The sequence below is a fragment of the Eumetopias jubatus genome, unplaced genomic scaffold (genome assembly GCF_037043125.1).
Source record: "Eumetopias jubatus isolate StellerSeaLion01/CBP00866 unplaced genomic scaffold, mEumJub1_p1.0 scaffold_4, whole genome shotgun sequence".
Classification (NCBI taxonomy): Eukaryota; Metazoa; Chordata; class Mammalia; order Carnivora; family Otariidae; genus Eumetopias; species Eumetopias jubatus.
Genome location: NW_028274810.1, coordinates 103,087,529 through 103,106,903, shown reverse-complemented (window position 1 = coordinate 103,106,903; position 19,375 = coordinate 103,087,529). Strand labels below are relative to the sequence as shown.

Below are 19,375 nucleotides of genomic sequence, written 5' to 3'. Positions count from 1 at the left end.
TTCTCTCTGATGGCCGCTGCCCCCAGGGCCCCGCGGGGCACCCAGGCCGCTGGTCACAGGCGGCTGGGGGGGGCCGGTGGGGGTGAGCTCAGCCTGGGGGGGGGTTCCTCACCGCCCACAGGTGCGCCCTGGTGCCTCCAGGCCGACACCCGCCCCGTCCTGGCTTTAGGTCTGCGCCTACTCCCCTCCCGGTTCCACGGCCCCTCCTGGGTTTAGAACTGTGTGGAATGTTCTCTCCTCTTAGCTGTTAATATTTTGTAGCTAAATGAAGTCACGAGATGGCTCTTTGCAACTGCTGTGTTCTTTCCAATCACATTCCCGATCTGCGGGGAGGCTTCAGGGGTCTTTTGCTCTGGGGGATAAATTGTTACTTAGAGGAGAAAAAAAAAAATGTGCAGTGCTTTGGGAAACAGTTTTGGTTTCTTTGGCGCTTATTTATTCTTCCCACTCCCGCGATCTCCGCCCCTCCAACACCCCCCACCCCCCAACTTCCTGCTTCAGACTCTCATTTGTGCTTTGCTGCTTCAGGGATTTGGAAAATTAAGTTGGGTTCAAGTTATTTTTTCTTCATTTGTTTATCTATCTATCTATCTATATATATACCGTGCACACGTGCGTGTATATATATGTGTATGTGGTGTGTGTGGTTGGTTTGGGGTTTTTTTTTGTTTTTGTTTTTTAACAAAACAAGTTCCCTGTGAAGGAGATTTGTGCTTTCTTCCCCTGCCCTCTGTCATACCGCGCCTCTCCGTGTTCCCACAGCTATAAACTCTGGTCTCTTTAAATCTTTCTTTATCACCAGGGGACCCATTTAGTTCCTCCAAGTCAAGGACATTCATCATAGAAGGTACACAGTACCCTTAGCCCGACTATTGACTCCTGTGTCCAAGCTGCATTTTATGAGACAGTGGTTTTATTTACACCACTCTCTTCCCCCCAAGACAAACTTCTCCATAAAATGCATAAGGAAAAATAAGCGCCCTATGAGAACATCTTGCAAGTGAGGGAAAAGCAAAGCGGTGTGGAGCCCCGGCCCCCGCCCCTGCCTGGCCCGCCTGTCATTTCATCCCTCCCGCCCGCCCCCCCCCGCCTCCCCCCACCTCCCCGTGCATGACCCGCCCCCCTCCCCTCCCCCCCCCCCCCCCCCCCGCCGCCTTGCACTGCCATGATCCTCCGGGGCGGGGTGGGGGGGGCGGCTGTCTGGCTGTCTGCCAGGGCTCCTCTTGATTTGGGGATGCTGTAATCAGCGCCTGAAACCTTGACCCTGGATGGTCTGGGAGAGGGTTGGGGAGACCAGGGGCCCCCAGGAGCGAACATCAGGGACCCCAGAACATGTGGCTTCCAACAAGTCTTAACTTCATAGGGCATGTTTGCAAAGCTCCAGCCTCAAGCAGAAGCAAAACCTACCAGTGGCAAGCTGCCCCATCAGGGCACGCTGGCTCCTCCGTGAGCATGGCGGCCGCAGTGGGGCTCACGCCCCCGGACGGGCTGGGCCACCTGCCACTCTCACCCCTTGCCATGCAGCCTGACCCCTCCATCAAAACGGAGTCATTTGCCTCCTTGAACAATACCTACGTGAGTTGGCAAAACTCTGAGATGTGGAGCAGCCTCTGGCCGTGCTTGGTCTCTGCCTGCCCCTAAGCCAAGGGCCTCCCCAGGGCCCCGCATCGAGGGCAGGCCACAGTCTCCCCGGGAGCCAGGCTGCATCCCACGGAGGATGGGCTCCTGCCTGCCAACTGGCACCGCCACCTGCCCCTTCCCATGTATTATTTCTAACGGGGCAGTAGATGCTGTGGGTCCTGGCAGCAGCTAGACGGATTTGGTCCTGCTTCTGTTCAACAGCATTAAATATTGAGGTGAAGGACAGCTGTCCCTAGTTGTCCCTGTTCCTGGGGCCACCAACATGGGCGTGGGCAGAAGCACAGAGCGCCGTGCTCCCGTGTGTGAGCTGCACCGCCCGCTGGCCGCTGCCCAGGGACCCCTTCTCACTCAGGCCGGCCTCCGGCTCTCACGGGCTCCTGCCCCACCGGCCCCCGGGGGACGCCCCTCTCTGCACGGAAGGGACGGTGCAGTGCACCATGTCCTGCCCCTCATTTCCCCCGGTCCGGAGAGAGCTGGGCTCCGGGGATTGAGAGCCAGCCAGGCTGGTGGATGAGATGCTGCATGGTCACCAGGGGCCCCTCAAGGTGTCTGTAAAGAACGTGACAAGGACAGCAGGCCGGGAGCCTAAGCTCGGCCTTGGATGTGGGCATATCTCTTCCTGGGGCCCTCAAGCCTTCCGACAGGGGCGGTCTCCTTCGCACTGAGTGGTGTCGGGGGGGTCCCTGGGGGTCGGGGGTCCGGGCTTCCCTGCCAGCCCTCCTCCTGAGGAGAGGCAGAGAGGAGCCCAGTCCCTGATCTTGGAAGGAAGGAGAGGGCAGGGTTGGCCTGCAGGCCTGGAAGCGGACCTGGGCGAGCCCACTGACACCAGCACCCCAGAAGCCCCAGCTACTTTAGCTTTCTACTGAAAGAGGGGACCTCAGCCAAAGGGGCACTCAGGGACCCAGGATGGGTGGGAAGTGACACCCCAAAACAGAGATGCTGCTCTCTGCAGGAGAAAGTGCCCGAGGGCCGGTGCCATTCCAAGGGGGAGCTTTGTGAACAGAGCCCGCCTTCTCCTTCCTTCCTCCGGCACTCCCACCTCCTGCCGTCTTCAGGGACCCCAGCACCCCCCCCCATCTCGGCAGCAGATGAGGAGCAAGCCACCTGGGGAGAGATGGGACTTCCAGGGGTCAAGGTTGCTGCTTCGTTTCTAGACACTTGTTCTTCGTCCCTACTTCCCGCCCTGCCTTTGGCAGTGGGACTTGCAAGCACTGTATGGGATCAGTGAGGAATCTGATGAGTACCCCTTCCCCCCGTCCCCCGCAAAGCTAAGAGACAGCTCGAACTTTTTCAATTGGAGGCCAAGTCTGTTTTAAAAACCACAACATCCCCGTGGACTGAAACCGCCTGGCGTGGGAGCGGTAGGAAGGCTGTAACCGGCAGATTTCTATTTCTCAAAACCTTTTTTGAGTCCTGGGAAGACTCTGTCGTGTCGCGGGGGTGAGGGTCCCTTGCCTGATACCGAGCTGGTTTGAGAACCTGGGGCGGATACAAACGGTGCTTTCCGTGTCTACTTCCGGCTCTGGGGGACACCAGGGGAGCTCCACTCCGCAGCCCCCGCCCCCGGGGAGCATCCAGGGCCCCGCCCTGACCTTTGTCCTGACAGATGCCACTGTGACCTCGCCGTTCGATCTCAGATCCCAGTGCGAATCTGGAATAGCCCGAAAAGGCAGTCAACTGTGTTGACTTCCTGTTGCCTTTTGCCAGTCTGATTCTTCCCCCAAACTAGAGAACCCGCACCCCCCCTTCGACAGTCCAAAACCACATTCTCTGATCTCACCTCTCCCTCATCTCTCCAATCTGCCATAGAGATGCCACAGTCCATCTAGAACCCATTTTTCAAAGACCCTTTACAAATACTTGTAACTATTTGGGGAAATGGTTTTCAAGACCCGCTTCTTGGATTGTGGTTCACTTTTTTTTCTGTGGTCCCTGAGAGCCCCTGCCACACCCGACTTTGGAGCCAGGAAGTACACTGCTTGCAAGACACCTTTGCAGCTCACCCCCTCCTCCTGGCGCCCCACCTGTATTTGCAGAATGTCCTCAGGCTGGGCCCCACGCCCCCAGTCACCTCGCCCCCAACCTGCGCTTTCCCCTTCTCTCCCGACAGAGACCGTGCGCGCCATGACCCATGTCATTAACCAGGGGATGGCCATGTACTGGGGCACGTCGCGCTGGAGCTCCATGGAGATCATGGTATGGCGGTGACCTCTCCACGTGTGTGTGTCCGTGGGGCATGGGCTCCTAGCCCCATTCTAGGGATGAACATCCAGGACTCTGGCAGATCCAGTGCCACTGGTCCCAATGGCATGGGTAACTGGGTCCTACAGCGAAGAACAGTTTGGTGACAGTGCGGCAGCTACCTCCGCAGGCAGGGCTCTTAACTTGAATCCCAGCACTGTGTGGCCCTGGACAGATGGCTTAACCTCTCTGAGCCGTGGTTTCCCCACCTGTAGAACAAGACCACTGGGATGACCTAGCACCCCCGCCCCCAGGAGGCTGTGCTGAGGACTGTCAGAGAGAACAGGTGTGAAGCTCTCAGTAGAAGAGCTGGGGCTCAGCTAGCGCTCGGCAGCAGTAACTGTTACAGCCACTTGCCCTGAGCTTTCGTGATGCTCCAGTTGCCATTAGATTTGAGGGCCCGTGTGGACTAACTCCCATTTAATCCTCACAACACCAGCACCCTACAAGGTAAGCGTCGCTGTCATCCTGTTTTTCCGACGTGGGTGTTGAGGCACAGAGAGGTTAAGTAATACACCCAAGGACCCATGGTGAGGTCAATCTCCAGCTCTGCAGCTCTGGGCCTGGGCTGCCTCAGAATGTGAGCTGCTGTTGGGAGCTCGGCTGCCACCTCATAATCCCTGATGGTTCCCCTCACCCACACTTTCAGGAAAGCATCCCCTCCCCTGTCCCTTCCCTCCAAGGAGCCATCAGAGACAGAGGGCTGCAGATGTTTCTTGATATTTCTCGGTATCCGAGAAGGGGCAGCAGGGTGGCTGACCCCCCCTACCCTCAGAGGCAGGCAGTGGGGGGCCCAGGGGGTTAGAGAGCAGAGGTCAGGGTACAAGGTCTTCCCAGGACTGTCTCCAAAGGCTGACCTTTCACCCCTGCTTCCAGGCCCCCTCCCAGCCTCAGCCCTTCCCATGCCCTTCCTCCCAGAATTCCCCACATCCCGGTGTCCTTGGAAGGGGGTTTCTCCTCTGGTGAGTCCCAGATTTCTGCTTCATCAAAAATATTAAGCAGAATTTCCAAGTTCAACCCAATTCTAGAAGGCTGTAATTTTAATCTGCCTTTGGAATTTGCAGCGTTAATGAGCATTTGGCATTTTTCTGAAGCTGCCTAGAGCCAGCACGGGGCTCACCGAGGTGTCAGTGTCTTATCCCCATTTTACAGATGCAGTAGCTGAAAACCAAAGGGGAAAGGGCCTCTCAGGCTGGCCAGCAGGGCTTCCCCAGGAGTCTGTCTGGAGACATCAGCCCTGGCTCACACCCATCCGGTGGGAGTGGAGGAAGAGTCAAGGCCTTGAGCTCCAAGTCCCAGAAATGGGCTGATGCCGGCCACTCTCCCCTCTGCGTAGCATTTCCTGCCACTGCCACCATCATCCCAGGGCTGGGGCCCTGGAATCATGATCTTGATAAAAACAGTAACAGCATAGCAGGCAGGCACTGTCCTGAAGGCTGTGAACAACGTTGGCTCATTTGAGCCTCAGCGACAGATGGGGAAACTGAGGCAGAGAGGGGCAAGCTCCTTGTCTAAGGCCACCCGGCCAATAAGTGCCAGAACCCACTCTCACACCTGAGTTGTGCATTCCCCCCATGCCTTCAGCTGCGGGGTTCCCTCTCTTTTCCCAGCAGAGGGGGTGAGGGGACAGGCTGTTTCCCAGGAAAGCCGTGAATCTCCCCCGGGGAAGGAGGGTGGGGAGAGAGCAGGTGGGCCAGCTGTTTCCTGGGGATGCCTTTGTGTCTCCTGCCCCCTGCTGCCCAGGCAGCCCCCAGACCCACTGACGGACAGGTACCATCCATGGCCCTATCTGCACCCCTAGGAGGCCTACTCCGTGGCCCGGCAGTTCAACCTGATCCCGCCCATCTGCGAGCAGGCCGAGTACCACATGTTCCAGCGCGAGAAGGTGGAGGTACAGCTGCCGGAGCTCTTCCACAAGATAGGTGCGCTCCCCCGCCCGGCCCCCCCTTCCCCCTCCCCCCTTCCCCCTCCCTCCTTCCCCCTTCCCCCTCTTTCCCTCGCCCCGCCCGCCCCCTCCGCCCCCTCCGCCCCCTCCGCCCCCTCCGCCCCCTCCGCCCCCTCCTCCATCCCTGGTTCCGCCCCCGCCCCGCCCCTGCCCCTCTGTCCCTCTTGCCCCGCCCCTGTCTCCTCTTCCCCCTCGCCCCGCCCCTGCCCCTCTTTCCATCTCGCCCCGCCTCCTCTCTCCCTTGCTCCGCCCCCTCGCCCCCGCCCCGCCCCCGGAACCCTGGGCCTGACCTCGCCTGGTTTTCCATTCCCAGGAGTGGGTGCCATGACCTGGTCCCCTCTGGCCTGCGGCATCGTTTCCGGGAAGTACGACAGTGGCATCCCGCCCTACTCGAGAGCCTCCCTGAAGGTGAAGGAGCGAGCGGCCAGGCTGGGAGGAGGGGACGGGCAGGCGACAGGCATTTTGGCCTGACGGGGCTTTGGGTCCGCCGCCCGGGGCACGCTGGGCCACTGCGGGGGTGGATCGAGGGCAGGGGAACCTGGAGTCCCTGCTGACCAGATCCCACCTCTGGAAAGGCTGCCGTCTTCACGGGATGCGCCCCAGCTGAAAAAGCCCTTCCACTCCCTCGCCACCCCCCACCTCAGTTCAATACCTTCACGGCCTGGGCTGGGTCCACCTGTGCTATTTGGGATGGCCCCTGCTGCAGACAGATTCCCCCCTGCACATTCTGTGGCCCATCCCGAGACCTCTGGGCTGAGGGCTGCAGAGCTGCTTCATTCATCACTCAGGGGTGATCTCCTGGGACGAGTGCCCCCCAACATAGACACATCTCTGCAGTGGGGATGCAGGAGGATCTCCAAAATGCAGGGGAGGAGGGGCAGGCAGAGAAAGGCCTACCCAGGTCAGGGCAGATCCAGCCCCGGAGCCCCCCTGCCTCGGGTTCGAGGGCAGGATGGCCTGTCCCACCCACTCCTGCCCAATCCACAGCAGAGTCAGGGAGTTCCCTGGAAGGCATTGCAATCCCAGGGGTGGGGGCAGGTGAAACCACAACTCCCCCAGAGCTTGGGAAAGGGGGCCTCAGGGCCAACAGCCAAAGCATTCCTTCCCAGGCTGCCCGGCTCCTCGTCCTGGCTCAGGGCCCCAGCCTCAGCGAACCCACAGGCTTTGGGCTTCACGTTCAACAGGCCCCGTCCTTCCAACTGCCCAGCTCTGTTCTACAGGAGACGCGGTTGGGCAGGGGGTGCGGATGCTGCCTTGGCACAGATCGCAGCCATCTACATACAGAGGTCCAGGTGACCTGCCCTCACCTGTGGGCTGTGCTCTTCATCCCCCACACCCAGGGCTACCAGTGGCTGAAGGACAAGATCCTGAGTGAGGAGGGCCGGCGCCAGCAGGCCAAGCTGAAGGAGCTACAGGCCATCGCCGAACGCCTGGGCTGCACCCTCCCCCAGCTAGCCATAGGTAACGGGACTTGGGGGGTAGGGTTGACCATTGTTCCTGGGGCCGCTGCCTCCATTAGCCAGACATAGATAATGGGTCCTGACATTCATGGGGAGAGAAGGGTGGGGGGTGGTCCCTGAGCACGGGGGCCACCTCTCCCCCCCCTGGAAGCAGTTGGTACCAGGGCTCTCCCAGAACCCTGTCCAGCCCCATCCCCCCGCCACCCAACATGCTGGACCCTCCTGGGTACTCTCACCCCCACGACCGAGAGGCTGGATCTCTGTGGCCCAGTTAGGGACAGGGCAGAACCAGGAAGGGCCCCTGCACTGGGTATGGTGTGTGTCCCTCACCTCTGGTCTTCCTGCCCCAGCCTGGTGCCTGAGGAACGAGGGAGTCAGCTCCGTGCTCCTAGGTGCTTCCAGCGCAGACCAGCTAATGGAGAACATCGGAGCAATACAGGCGAGTTGGGGAGGGGGCTGCTGGATGTGTCCCCCCAGGCCCTTGGTCCGAACTCAGGGCCGCAGTCAGTCATTCATCCAGCCCATGTTTTTTGGGCACGTGCAATGTGCCAGGCACTGTTCTAAGTGTCTGGGCTACAGCAGAGATCCCCCAGAAGCCCTGCTCTGGAAGATCAGTGAGCACTGAATGCAAGACATGGTGAAGTTAGAATCTGAGGGTGAAAGGCCCTCGAGCAAGGGCAGGCTTAGGGTCAGGTTAGGTGGGCGCACAAGGGAGGGCCGTGGGCCCAGGCTGAGGGGGCTCATGGGGTAGGCTTAACCAACTGAGCCACCCAGGCGCCCGCTCGTGGGGTAGGCTTGTTGAGAAAGTGGCAAGTGAGCAAAGTCTCCGAAGGTGCGGAGTGCGACCTGCAGACACCTGGAGGACACCGGTCCAGGAGCAGAGGGGACACAGGTGGTACCAGTTGGGCGTGGCCTGGAGCAGAGGGGGCGGGGCAGTGCCCGGGACACTAGGGACTTTGGTGGTGGTTGAGTGAGACAGGAGCCCCCGAGAGCTGAGGAGGGGCCCAATCCCCACCTACATTTTAAAAGGATCCCTTTCTCCCCGGCTGCTGAGCGGAGGAAAGGCTTTAGGGAACAGGAGGGGGTGCAGGGAGATCCGCGGGGAAGTGACAGCAGACCCCCTCAGAGAGGGCTGGATCCTGGGTGTTCAGGAAGGGGTGTCTGGCCCTGGACTCTGTATTTTGTGCCTTCTAGATGGTTCTAAAGCATTCTGGAGCTTGAGGCGCAGAGATAAACCCCAGGCAGGCTTCCTCTCTGCCCCAGACCTTCTGGAACACAGAAGCAGCATAGCCAGCCGATGCTCCGGCTAGAAGCATGATGTGATGAGGCAGGACAGGCCAGCGGTGGCTGGAAGATTGTCACCCAGCCTCCTCCGAAGGCCAGGCCAGTCTTGGTGGGATTCTGATTAGCTCTTCTCCTCACACACAGGTCCTTCCGAAACTGTCATCTTCCATTATCCACGAGATTGATAGTATTTTGGGCAATAAACCCTACAGCAAAAAGGACTACAGATCCTAAGAAGCCCCCGGCCGCTTGCCCGGACTCTTTCCGTTTCCCTCCTAGTCTCTCTTGTTCGCTCGCTTAAGCTGTTTTGAAGCCATGTCAGGGGTGTGGTTTGCATCAAAAAGAAAACATCACAGCGAGATGTCGTCGGGGAAAAGATCTCAAAAGTTGCTGCAAGACACCATTCGCTGCTTCGCGGGACCGAACTCAGATCCATGCCCGGGAGACCGCGTTGACGGGGCAGGATGTTGGAGCCGTCCCGCCTGAGCCCGCCTGAGCCCGCCTGCAGCCTCTGCTCGCCCTCCAGGAAGAAAGCACCACGGCTGCTCCTGGCCTCCGCCCTTCCAGAGACGCCTCCAGTCCAGGCCAGGCTGAGACCCGGTTGGGTCCTGGGGGCAGCAGGGCTAGCCTCTCCTCTGCTGAGGACCCCCACCTGGTGTCAGGGGTGGGAAAGAGGAAACCAGGCCTGGCTCTTCCCGTGGCCCCCTCCGCTGGGGGTCTCCCTCACCCTCCTTCTTGCCAAGGGCTCCCAGCATTTTACGATGGGCCTGACTCCAGATTCATTCTGCACCCGCTTCAGCACCGCCACCTGCCCCCACGGGTCTCTCAGGGGCTTTCCGAGCGGTCCCTTGATCCCCACCCGCCCCCTTGCTGGCAGGGGCTGAGATCCAGGAGGATTCACTATCAGGTGGGGCCCACAGGAAGTTCGGGGGTCTAACTGAGCTCATAGCCCTGCCACCTTCCTCCCTGCACACAGTTGATGAGCCCCATGCCCAGAGCAGCCCTGAGCGCTGGGGAGGGGCCTGAGGAGCAGGCTCCAGCCCAGGTCCCTCCAGGCCCCCACCTGCCCTCCTGGCCAGGTGCTCTGTCCACCGCCCCTCTGTCCTGGCCGCACAAGGCCCTGAGGTCGCGCATACGTAGCTGGACTGTGGCTGCCGACCACGTGCAGGGAGCACGCCTCTGCTCTGCCTGGGTAGTGGCCTCAGGTCTGCAGCGAGACGACACTTAGGCCTTCCAGGGAGGGCGGGTCCCTGGGGGTTTCTGTGCTGCACGCCCAGGGGCTGGAGGGCCTGAACATCTAGCAGGAGCCCCCACAATCTAGGAAAAGCCCCCCAGGAGCCTCTCCCTGGAGCAGTGCCTTCTTCAAGGCCTCTGATCCAGTCGGGGTGAGGAACCCCATGTTAGGGTGCTAAGTCTGGGTGCCCAGAGCTGCTTCCCTGGGCAGACAGGCAGCACTACCACCCCCGGACCTCCACACACAGCCCGGGAAGAGGTCACGATGGCTGGGGTTAGTCATTCCCTGCCGTGCACCCCACCCCCCCACCCCTCCTCCAGGCTGGAACAGACTGAGGCCAGGGAGTTGGGGAAGGACAGACAGAAGCGTCAACCCCAGGCTAGGGGGATAGAGGAGGGGAGGGGACCTGCAGCCAGGAGTCCCAGCCCCCACGGTCGTGAAGTTTCGGCCTCTGCTGGCTATGTGGGGGTTAGGGCCGGGAGCCCATGCTGTAGGACGGCTGTGTACCTCCAGCCCGGGCGGCCCCCACCCTGACACCCCCCACACCCTCACCCTCAACACAGCAGGCACAGCCGGGCCTGCTTTGCCCTTCAGACAAGCTGCTGGTGGAGGGGCTCCTCCCTGCCCTTCTCAGAGGGCCTACTGGCCCGTCCTGGCTGGGCTGAGGCCTGAGAAAGCCACACATGCAAGGGGGGGAGGCAGGGAGGGGGGACAACTTCCATGCCTGACATTTGCGCTGACCCTGGAGTCTAGAACCCTCCCTTCTCCTCCCGGACCAGGTCCCTGGGGGTCATCTGCACAGTGTGGGTGTGGGGAGGGGGCGAGCCTGTCCCCGCAGGGCCCCCCCCCCACCTGTGGCCACTCCCACCACCGCATGGGATGGGCAGGGACCCAGTGCTCTGGGCCAGGCAGCCCTGGCAGTACCGAGGGAGCGGACTGCCCGCCCCTCACTGGGGAGAGGAGCTGGGCCCCCTTCACACTGCTGCCCCCCCAGGCTGCCCACTGCCAGAGGATGGACCAGGGCTTGCGGTGGGGCCCGAGGGAGCAGCCGCTGCCCCCTCACCAGGAGCCACACCTGGGAAGGCCCCAGGTTCACCAGAAGGAGGGGAGGGCCCTCAGAGTGGAGCCGGGCCAAGGCCGAAACGCCCATTGTCAGGACCCAAGCAGCTTCCCGGCCCCCCAGGGCGCCGTCCACAGCCTGGTTCTGAGGTGTCCTCTCTTTCCCACAGCCACTGGCAGGGATGACAGGGCTCTGCTTCCTGGGGGAAGGCCCCGGACTCAGAAGGGGGCTGGTGTGGGGGAGGGGCTCAGGGGGGGCCCAAGGGCAGCCAGAGTCTGGAGACAGAAGGCCAGGCAGAGGCAGGCCCTGGATTGGCCCAGGCCCCACCGGGAGAGACCGCTCCCCGGGAGCCCCAGCTGCCCGCCCGCCAGCCTCTGGCCTTCCTCTTGAGGCAGAGTTTGCCCGAGGGGGCCCCTGGGGAGCACCCCACACAGGACGGAGGCCCAGGCTGAGGGCAGGGCTGGGCTCAGTCTCCCTTGCTGACACGTGGAGCCCCCGCCACTTCTCATCCCAAACCCCGTGCGCATCCGAGGTCCCGAGGAACGACAGAGGGGCTTACTCCGTCTTCTGTCCTCTTCCCGTCGTGTAAATAATGCGCTTTTCTCCTCTCCCCGTTTTTTTAACGACTGTGACTCCTCAGCTAAGTGCATTCCCTACCGTAGGCAGAGACGGCCTCACACCTCGCGCTCGCAGACGACACCCGGCCGAGGTACAGCCACCGTTATTTATGGAATGACAAATAAAACCCCAGCCTGTCGGGGGTCTGCGGCTTTCTGCTCCTCTCGTCTCCAGGGGCCGCGTGGGCAGTGGGGAGGCGGAGTTGGGGGGAGGCTGCCACCTGCAGGGGCCGGCAGACTGGGCCCCCTGAAATCCTGACCCTGGGGCAAAGGGTCCAGTTGGGAAAAAGGGCCCTGGCGGGGGCGGGGGACTGAGACTGGGGACTCTGAGGCCTGCCACCGCCCAAGTGATTCGAGGATAGGGTGTCCCCCCAGTACCCTGCACACACACGTTCTCTGTTGCCGGGAGCTACTGTGTTGAGTGTAGTGAGATCAGGGTCCAGGGAGGCCTCCAGGGTGCCACTGGGTGCTCAAGGTTTCTCTGATACCATGTTGTTTGCATTTAGGGGTGCAGGCAGGAGATACAGGCACCGCCCCCTCATGGGGCCCCCCTTTCCCAGCAAGCCCCTCGGCCTCATGAGGCCATGTCTTCTCAGGTGGGAGGCAGCTTCGGATGACACCCCATCCCCCACAGGCTTCCCCCGTCTCTAGCTCCCACCTCCATCTTAGATGAGTGAGGATCTAGGAAACACTTTGATTGAATCCTTTCCCAAAGGATTTATTAAAACACAGAAAACCAAGACACACACACAGAGTACAAAGTAAAGGGGATTGTGTCGGCTGCAGACCCTGTCCAGCCGCCCACGTGTCCTGCCAAGGACGGGACAGGTCGCCACTCCTGGGGGCTCAGCTTCTGGCTCCAGCCCCCTAGCTGGGACCCTCCCAACTCACCCCAAAAGCCCCTGGCCCCTTTGCTGGCCTGGGGCTATAACCAGGGCCAGGGGCCCGGCCCCCTTCGCTGGGCCAGATGCCAACCTGGGTGGGGGTCTGCCCCCTCACTCCCCCCCCCACGCTCCAACGCACAGGGGGCAGGACCCTTCCCTCACCTCCAGCACACAGGAGCTGAGGGGGGCTGGGGGCCCCCAGCTCCACGTCAGGGGTTCAGGACACACACACACACCCAACGGGCCCTTTCTGGGTTATCGCACCTAAAAAAATACTTTTGTTTAAAAAAAATCTGAAAACTAAAAAAAAACCCAAAACACAACGCCAATGACTTTGGGCTGATGCACCACGACCTGTAAACTTGCGGAAATAGAAAATGGGGCGGGAGCCAGCTTCCTCGCTGGAGACCACGGTGGCCGGGGGACAGCCGCAGGCGCGGCAGGGGGACCGGAGGCCGAGGCCAGGCCAAGACCTCACAGCCCCGCCTCCCAACCAAGCCCCGCCCCCTGCCCAGGCTCTGGAGGCACTGCTGTCCCTGAGCCCACCCTCTCCATGACCCTCCCGGGCCCTCAAGAGCCCTGGGCCCCGACACTTGGGAGCAAGAGCTACAGGGTCACGGGGGCAGGACTCGACCAGCCAGTCCGGGCTGGGGAGGCCCCAGAGGACCCCGGAAAGGGACCCCCCGGAGAGCAGGAGGGCAGGCACCTGCACCAGGTGTGGGTATCAGCAGGACCTTGGTTGTAACTTGCAGGAAGCCAAGGAGCTTCTGAAGGGGGCTTGCAGAGAGGGTCTCCTCACAGGGACTGCACTTGCGGGGCAGGTATGTGCGAGAGGGGGGCCCTCCGGACACGGTCAGTCCAGCCCACGCGCCTCTTGTCACCTGGGAGCCTAGCAGGCAATGCGTTCTGAAACTGAGGCCCAAAGGTGGTTCGACAGAAAGCCTACTCAGCACTGGTTTAAATAATAGGGTGGCTGGAAACAAAAATGCGGGCTGACGCTGTAGGATTCTGCTTGTACACAAAGCCCCTCGTTCTGTCAGCAGCAAAAACCAAACCCAGCTGGGAGATGCCAAAGCCCGTGGATGCCCCTCTCCCCCACCACCCCTTGTGGCAGGAGGTTAACTGATAAACTAAGAACAGTCTGAGATCCATTTTCCTCTCCCAAACCAGCCGACCAGAAACACCCTCCCCAACTGCCCGAAGCCCCCCTCCCGGGCCTCCAGGTGCTGACTGTGCAGAGCTGAGCCCTTCCCAGACCTGGCCATTGCACACACCCAGCTCCGGCCGAGTAGAGGAGGGGGAGGCCTGGCATGGAAGCACAGATGGGGGGACAGAGGGAGGCTTCCTGGGGAGGAAGGGCTGACAGCAGGGGGACCACCAGCCCTTGGGGCAAGGCAGTGGAGATGCGGGCCCCTGCCCTGCCACCACCATGGGCCTCCTGGCTGGACACTCAAGACCCACCCACTGTAGCCAAGGTGGGGAGCCAGCACTGTGCCTAGTGAGGCCAGCCCCAGGGCTGACTGGAGGTCTGGGAGGGAGTGTCACAGGGCTCTGGGTTGGGAGGGGGCTCATGTGGTCACCTCACCGGAGGCCTGAGCCAGGAGCCTGTGCGCGTGGCACCCACAGGAACCCCAGTGGACTGGGGCAACCCTGCCCTTCCCAGAAGGCGAGGCCAGCGCTGCAGCAGGCACGTCAGGAAAGCTGCGTGCCGCCTTCAGGGTGTCATCACCGCGCTCCCCGCCCCCCCCCCGCCACGGTGCCGGGGCTGACTCGGCCTGGGAGGTTCTGAGACTGAAGCGAGGGGACACCAAGATGGAAAAAGCTCTGGGCTCCAGCCCTCAAGGGGTTCACAGAGAGCACCCGGGGCCCAATGAGGGCTGGCTGATTGCCCAAGAGGCCCCCAGACAGACCCCCAAATCTTGGCCCCTCCTGGATTCTGTAGCCAGGACACTTCCCCAGGAAGCCCCTTGCCCAAGGCTGGGAAAACCCTTCCAGGCTGAGCCAGACAGAGGAAGCACCGGACACAGACAAGCCCAGGGCCTGGCCCACTCCCCCCACCCAGCAGGGCCCTCACGGGAGACCACTGGCTGAGCGCGGGAGGGGGGCCGGTGGGGGTTCCCCAGAGAAGACGAGGCAGGAAGCCTGGATGCTCCAGCAGAGAAGGCTGGACAGCCATCAGGTCCAGTCCCCCGCCTCCGAGCCCAGCTTTCCCCAGGCCCTCCGACAACACAGTGGGGGCAGCTGTGGCCCCGGGCCGGGTGGCAAGTGACCATATCGGGGCCTCTCCACGGACAGGGGGACAGGCGTAAGTCCGGGACCCAAGGGGTGGCCCAGCTTCCTTGCATCTGTGGCCATGAGACTGGGGAGTGTGTACCGAGAGCGGGATGTGACGGGCCTCCCAGGGCACGGGGCAGGACCAGGGTCTCCAGGGGCACCCTCAGTGCCACAGTGACCTGCCCTGCTAGAATGCTACCACACCGCAACAGAGGGCAAGCCCCTTCCCGCAGAGGCTGAGACAGGCTCTCAGCCCCTACGCTACGTGCGCGGGCTCCGCTCCTCCCCTCCTCCTGGGAGCACAGGCTGCGTGTGGCCTGCCACGTAGCACGACAGCCATCCGCTCTGCTAACACAGTCCAGGGCCTGCAAGACATGCTGGGCCAGGGACAGACACCTGCTGACAGGCTCCCCTCCCCCACAGAGATAGCACATACCTGGTGGTCTCCAGCCCCGGCAGGAAGGGGGTGGAAGATACCCCAGCCCCGGGCACCAGCTGAGGTCTCTACCCTGGGGGCTGGGCAGCCACTCCTCAGTCCTGACCCATCCAGCACTGGGGACCCCCGAGGGGCAGGGGGGCCAGAACACGGGCAGTCAGGCCACATGGACGGGATGGGGTGGGCGGGGGCACCCAAAGGGCTCCCCAGGCGGGCTGAGTCCCCGGGCCAGCAGCAGCGTTTCTAGGATCTTCCCTTGAAGCCTGGAGCCCGTTGACAGAGAGACGTGAGTGCTGCAGGTTAGACCCCTCCATGCGTCACTCAACTTTTATATCAAGACAGACTCGTTCAAGTCTTCAATAGGAAAGTGCAAAAGATGTACAAATAAATGAAATCTCCTCTAAGAAGTTGTCCGGCAAAGGTGGCCAAGGGGTACGTCCCGGTGTGGGGTGGTGTGACGCTGGGTGGGACACTGGCATGATGATGAGGTGGCACTTCTGGGCTCCGGCCCAGCCAGGCTGGGCCTCGTCCCCCATGTGATGGCATTTTTCAGTTTCCCTTTCCGTCCCAAGATGGCATGGCTCCTAAAAAGGCGGTAGCTTTTCTCTCCTGTGGGGCTTGGGCAGGTGGCCCAGCAGGCGTGGCTGCAAGAGGCCGATCACGGTCACCTCGCTGAGCAGCCAGGTCTTCTTTAGAGGGGAGCACCCACCACCCATCCCAGCCAACTCCCATCAGAAGGAGCTCCCGAGCCAAGACCTCGCTGCCACACTTGGAGGGCCCAGAGAGGCCCTAGGAAGAGAGCGTTCTGAGGGGGCGGTTGGTCTGGAAACCCCCAGCGCCTCCACCCCGAAGTGGCAGTTCTTACAAGGATGCACAGGGCTTGGGGGACCCAGGGAGAGGAGGCCGGAGTGAACTAGTGGTTTTTCGGAAGTAAGCTCCCCTCTCCTAGCCATTAACCCTTACCCCCTCCAACCCCGAGCCGCCCTCCTTGCCCTGGGCAGGGAGCTGATGTCCTGGGGCACCCACCACCCCGTTGGGCAGTGGAGGCAGACCCGTGCAGACCGGGTTTGGGGCTGACTCACTGCCATGGACACGCGTGCACACTGACACTCGGGAGGCACGCCCAACAGAATCAGGGCTGATCCTGGCCTGGCCTGACTCACCAACCCGAGGAGGGGGACAAGGGACCGTGGGCCGTGCAGGTGCAGGCTTACCTCAGCTGGAAATGAGCACTGCAACAGAGGGAAATCGCGGGGGCAGCTAGATATCTGTGAGAGAGAGAGAAAGAGAGAAGCTCGGCTTGCCTGGGCTGGTGGCGGGCAGGCCAGGCCCCCGAGGGGCGCCCCTGCACGTGCTGCCCAGAAGCGGCGGGCACCTACCGGTCACATAGGGCCCCAGGGGCATCTGGTTGTAGTTGACAATCCCTCCCGGTCCAGGGCCCCGGAAGTTGGGCCCAAAGTTGTTGTTGTACATCTGGGAGTTGCCGAAAGCGCCCTGGAGGCAAGGACCCAGGTTTAAAGGTCGTAGTCCCACACCCCTCAACCCAAGCCCCAACCCAGGGGCGCCCAGGGCTTGCGTGACGGGGACCCAGCCCAGGGCGCACGGGCTGAACCTGACCTGCTGGATGGTGGGGTCACCAGCTCGGTTGGTCAGGCGGCTCAGGATGCTGCGCTCCGACATCTGGAGACGGGCAGCCACCGGGGGGATGCGGGACAGCATGGAGGGCAGGCGCGTCACATCCGCCTTCATGTCACTCAGCAGCTCCTCCAGCTGGTTCAGGACTGCGGGACGGAAGGGGGGACGCCGAGGTGCTGCTGACGACCAGCGGGCTGGTGCTTATCCACAAGGGTGTGTGATCGCCCGGCCCTCCAAGCCCACAAAGCACAGACTGGCCACCTGGGCGAACAGCAGGTTTCTCCAGGGACCCGAGGGCTGCCGAAGGCAGAGCCAGAACCTCTGGGCTTCCTCCAGGCCCTCTGCCAACACCCACCACCCCCCCGCCCCGGCTCCCAGGGAGGCCTGCGGCCCTGGCCCATGGCTGTCTCAGGAGACATCTCCCAAACACAGCAGGGTCCAGCAAGTCCAGGGGCTCTCGTGTGCGCTTGGCCTTGGCTCCCCCCACCCCTCTAACCAGCCTGGGAGCCTCCTGAAGACCTGGAGCACAGGAGTCAAAGGTCTGAATCCCGGGAGATCTTGGGCAATTACTTCACTACCCTGGGCATCAATGTCCCTGTCTTTTAAAATGGGGTAATAAACCTTATCACTAAAAGATACCAGGAGCATTAAAGAGATGCCGTGTGTTTAAAGCATATGGTCAGGGCTTGATAAGCAAGAGTGTGTAAGTCGAGCAGACTTCTGTGTTACCAACCCCCAGACCAGGGCCTACAGGGAGCAGACCTTGAGAAGTCCAGAGAAGGGAGGGCCTAACTTTCCCTGGACTGGATGCTGGACTGTCCCATCCTGGCCAGGAGGCGACACCTTCTGGGCTGACCCCTGCCCCATCGGCGGCCTCATCGATGGCCGAGGACCCACGGGGCAGGAGGAAGGCAGGCAGGCTCACTCACCCTTGTGCAGGACGGCATTGGCCGGCTTGTTCCCGGCGAGGGACTCCTTAGACAGGTGCTGGTGGCTCTCGGCCAGGCACTCCACCTCAGCCAGGCGGGCGTTGAGGGCCATGGCGGGGTGGTTGGGGTCCTGGGTCATGTTAAGGTACGCGGCCCTCCGGAGCTGCTCCTCGATGACCAGTGCCTGTTCCAGCAGCTGAGGGATGGGGCAGGAGGGACTGAGCGCCAACCTGGCCCCTCCTCCACCAGCACCCACTCCCACAGGCCCAGGATCGGGCAGAAAGGAAGGAGGGAGGACACGCTTCCACCCATTCCCTTGTCTGCTCTCAGCCCCCACCCCCCTCAGAGCTCTCACCAATCTGGGTTTTCCACACCATCAACCAGGGCAGGGACACTTGCCCAGGGGGCCTGGCCCAGATCAAGGACCCAACACGCTGTTAGTTGATTGACTACATGACTGACTACTACGTCCAGATACGTGAGGAGGGGGCTGCTCTCGGGTAACTGCCTTGCCCCCCGCCCCCTGTGTAATCTGCCTTCTTGCAGCAGCCCCACCCCTGCAGGCTCTGGCCTTTGGGGACTGACCTTGAACCTGCGGGCCAGAAACTTGTTCTTCATCTCCAAGTAGTTACCCTTGTGGATCTCAGACTTGAAGGGCTCGTTGAGGATCATGTATCTTGGGTCATTCTGGATGTCCTGCCAGCGGGCGTAGCCATGCCTGGGTGGGGCACCGTTAAGGGCAAACCCGGCCATAGGGTGGGAGGTGGGAGGGCGAGGGGGGACCAGCCTGGGGTCAGCATCCCGGCTGTGTGCTTTCAGACAAGTCATTAACCTTGGCTGCCAGGCGAGCAAGTTGATGATGACTTGACCGCGGACACTGGCAAGTGCCCTCAGGGGTCCAGACAGCACTGAGGCTTCGGGAGTCGAACCCTTCATCCTAACAACCCGGAGGGCAAAACCTTCGAGTCCCAATGCCCATACCCGTGACCGTGACCTCGTTTGGAAATGGGGTCTTTGTAGATGTAGTCAAGTTAAGAAGGGGTCATCCCGGATTAGAGTGGGCACCAACCCAGTGACTCCTGGCCTTCTAAGAAGAGGAAATTTGGACCCAGACACACAGAGACCCAGGGAAGAAGCCCATGTGACCAGAGAGGCAGAGACTCAGGACCCAGGGACTGACAGCCGCCACCAGAAGTGGGGGGGAGGCTAGGAAGGGTCCTCCCCGAGAGCCGCCAAGGGAACAAGGACACACAATAAAATTATCTTGCCCAAGTGAGTGAGGGGCAGGGGCAGGATTTGAACCCAGGCAGGCTGGCTCCAAATACCTTCACCTCCACGACAGGAATCTACACTATGGCCCACAGGCCGCACTGGCCCCCAGCCCACATTTTTTTAAACAAATTTTACTGGAACGTGGTCACACTCACTTCTGTCCGTGGCTCCTTCTGCAACAGTGAGAGCAGAGTAATCGCTCTGCAAAGCCTGAAATATTCACTCTGTGGCCCCTTCCAGGAAAGGTTTGCTGGCCCCGATTCTAGAACACTCCCCCTCTCATATAACCAGGTCAGCTTTGCTGAGGGGCTTTCCATGGGCAGCTTCGTGGCCCTCCCTTTGCCACTGGGAGGTCTGTGCTCAAATGTCACCGCTGAGCACCTATCAGAAAATGCAGCCCCCATGCCCAACACTCCGTTTGCTCCTCGCCTGCTCTATCCTGTGCTGCTGAATGCTACACTCC

The 19,375-nt window shown here is 61.5% G+C and overlaps 2 protein-coding genes across 5 annotated transcripts in view; one reads left to right on the top strand and one right to left on the bottom strand.

Annotated features, from left to right (window-relative positions):
* KCNAB2 (potassium voltage-gated channel subfamily A regulatory beta subunit 2) overlaps positions 1 to 11,635 on the top strand; it is an 85,020-nt gene extending 73,385 nt beyond the window's left edge. For all 4 annotated transcript variants that reach the window (XM_028108379.2, XM_028108380.2, XM_028108378.2 and 1 more), the window contains 6 exons: positions 3,752 to 3,837; positions 5,684 to 5,804; positions 6,141 to 6,235; positions 7,168 to 7,288; positions 7,638 to 7,726; positions 8,716 to 11,635. In XM_028108379.2, the coding sequence (XP_027964180.1) occupies positions 3,752 to 3,837; positions 5,684 to 5,804; positions 6,141 to 6,235; positions 7,168 to 7,288; positions 7,638 to 7,726; positions 8,716 to 8,805 (602 nt within the window). In that variant the 3' untranslated portion in view covers positions 8,806 to 11,635. The remainder of the gene's footprint in view (positions 1 to 3,751; positions 3,838 to 5,683; positions 5,805 to 6,140; positions 6,236 to 7,167; positions 7,289 to 7,637; positions 7,727 to 8,715) is intronic.
* Positions 11,636 to 15,224: 3,589 nt separating this feature from the next.
* Positions 15,225 to 19,375, bottom strand: part of CHD5 (chromodomain helicase DNA binding protein 5) — a 56,462-nt gene continuing 52,311 nt past the window's right edge. Inside the window, exons 37-42 of the mRNA XM_088022631.1 lie at positions 18,226 to 18,358; positions 17,641 to 17,836; positions 16,694 to 16,857; positions 16,456 to 16,570; positions 16,291 to 16,344; positions 15,225 to 15,720 (exon numbers count right to left, since the gene is read on the bottom strand). Coding sequence (XP_087878757.1) covers positions 16,337 to 16,344; positions 16,456 to 16,570; positions 16,694 to 16,857; positions 17,641 to 17,836; positions 18,226 to 18,358 — 616 coding nt within the window. The 3' untranslated portion in view covers positions 15,225 to 15,720; positions 16,291 to 16,336. The remainder of the gene's footprint in view (positions 15,721 to 16,290; positions 16,345 to 16,455; positions 16,571 to 16,693; positions 16,858 to 17,640; positions 17,837 to 18,225; positions 18,359 to 19,375) is intronic.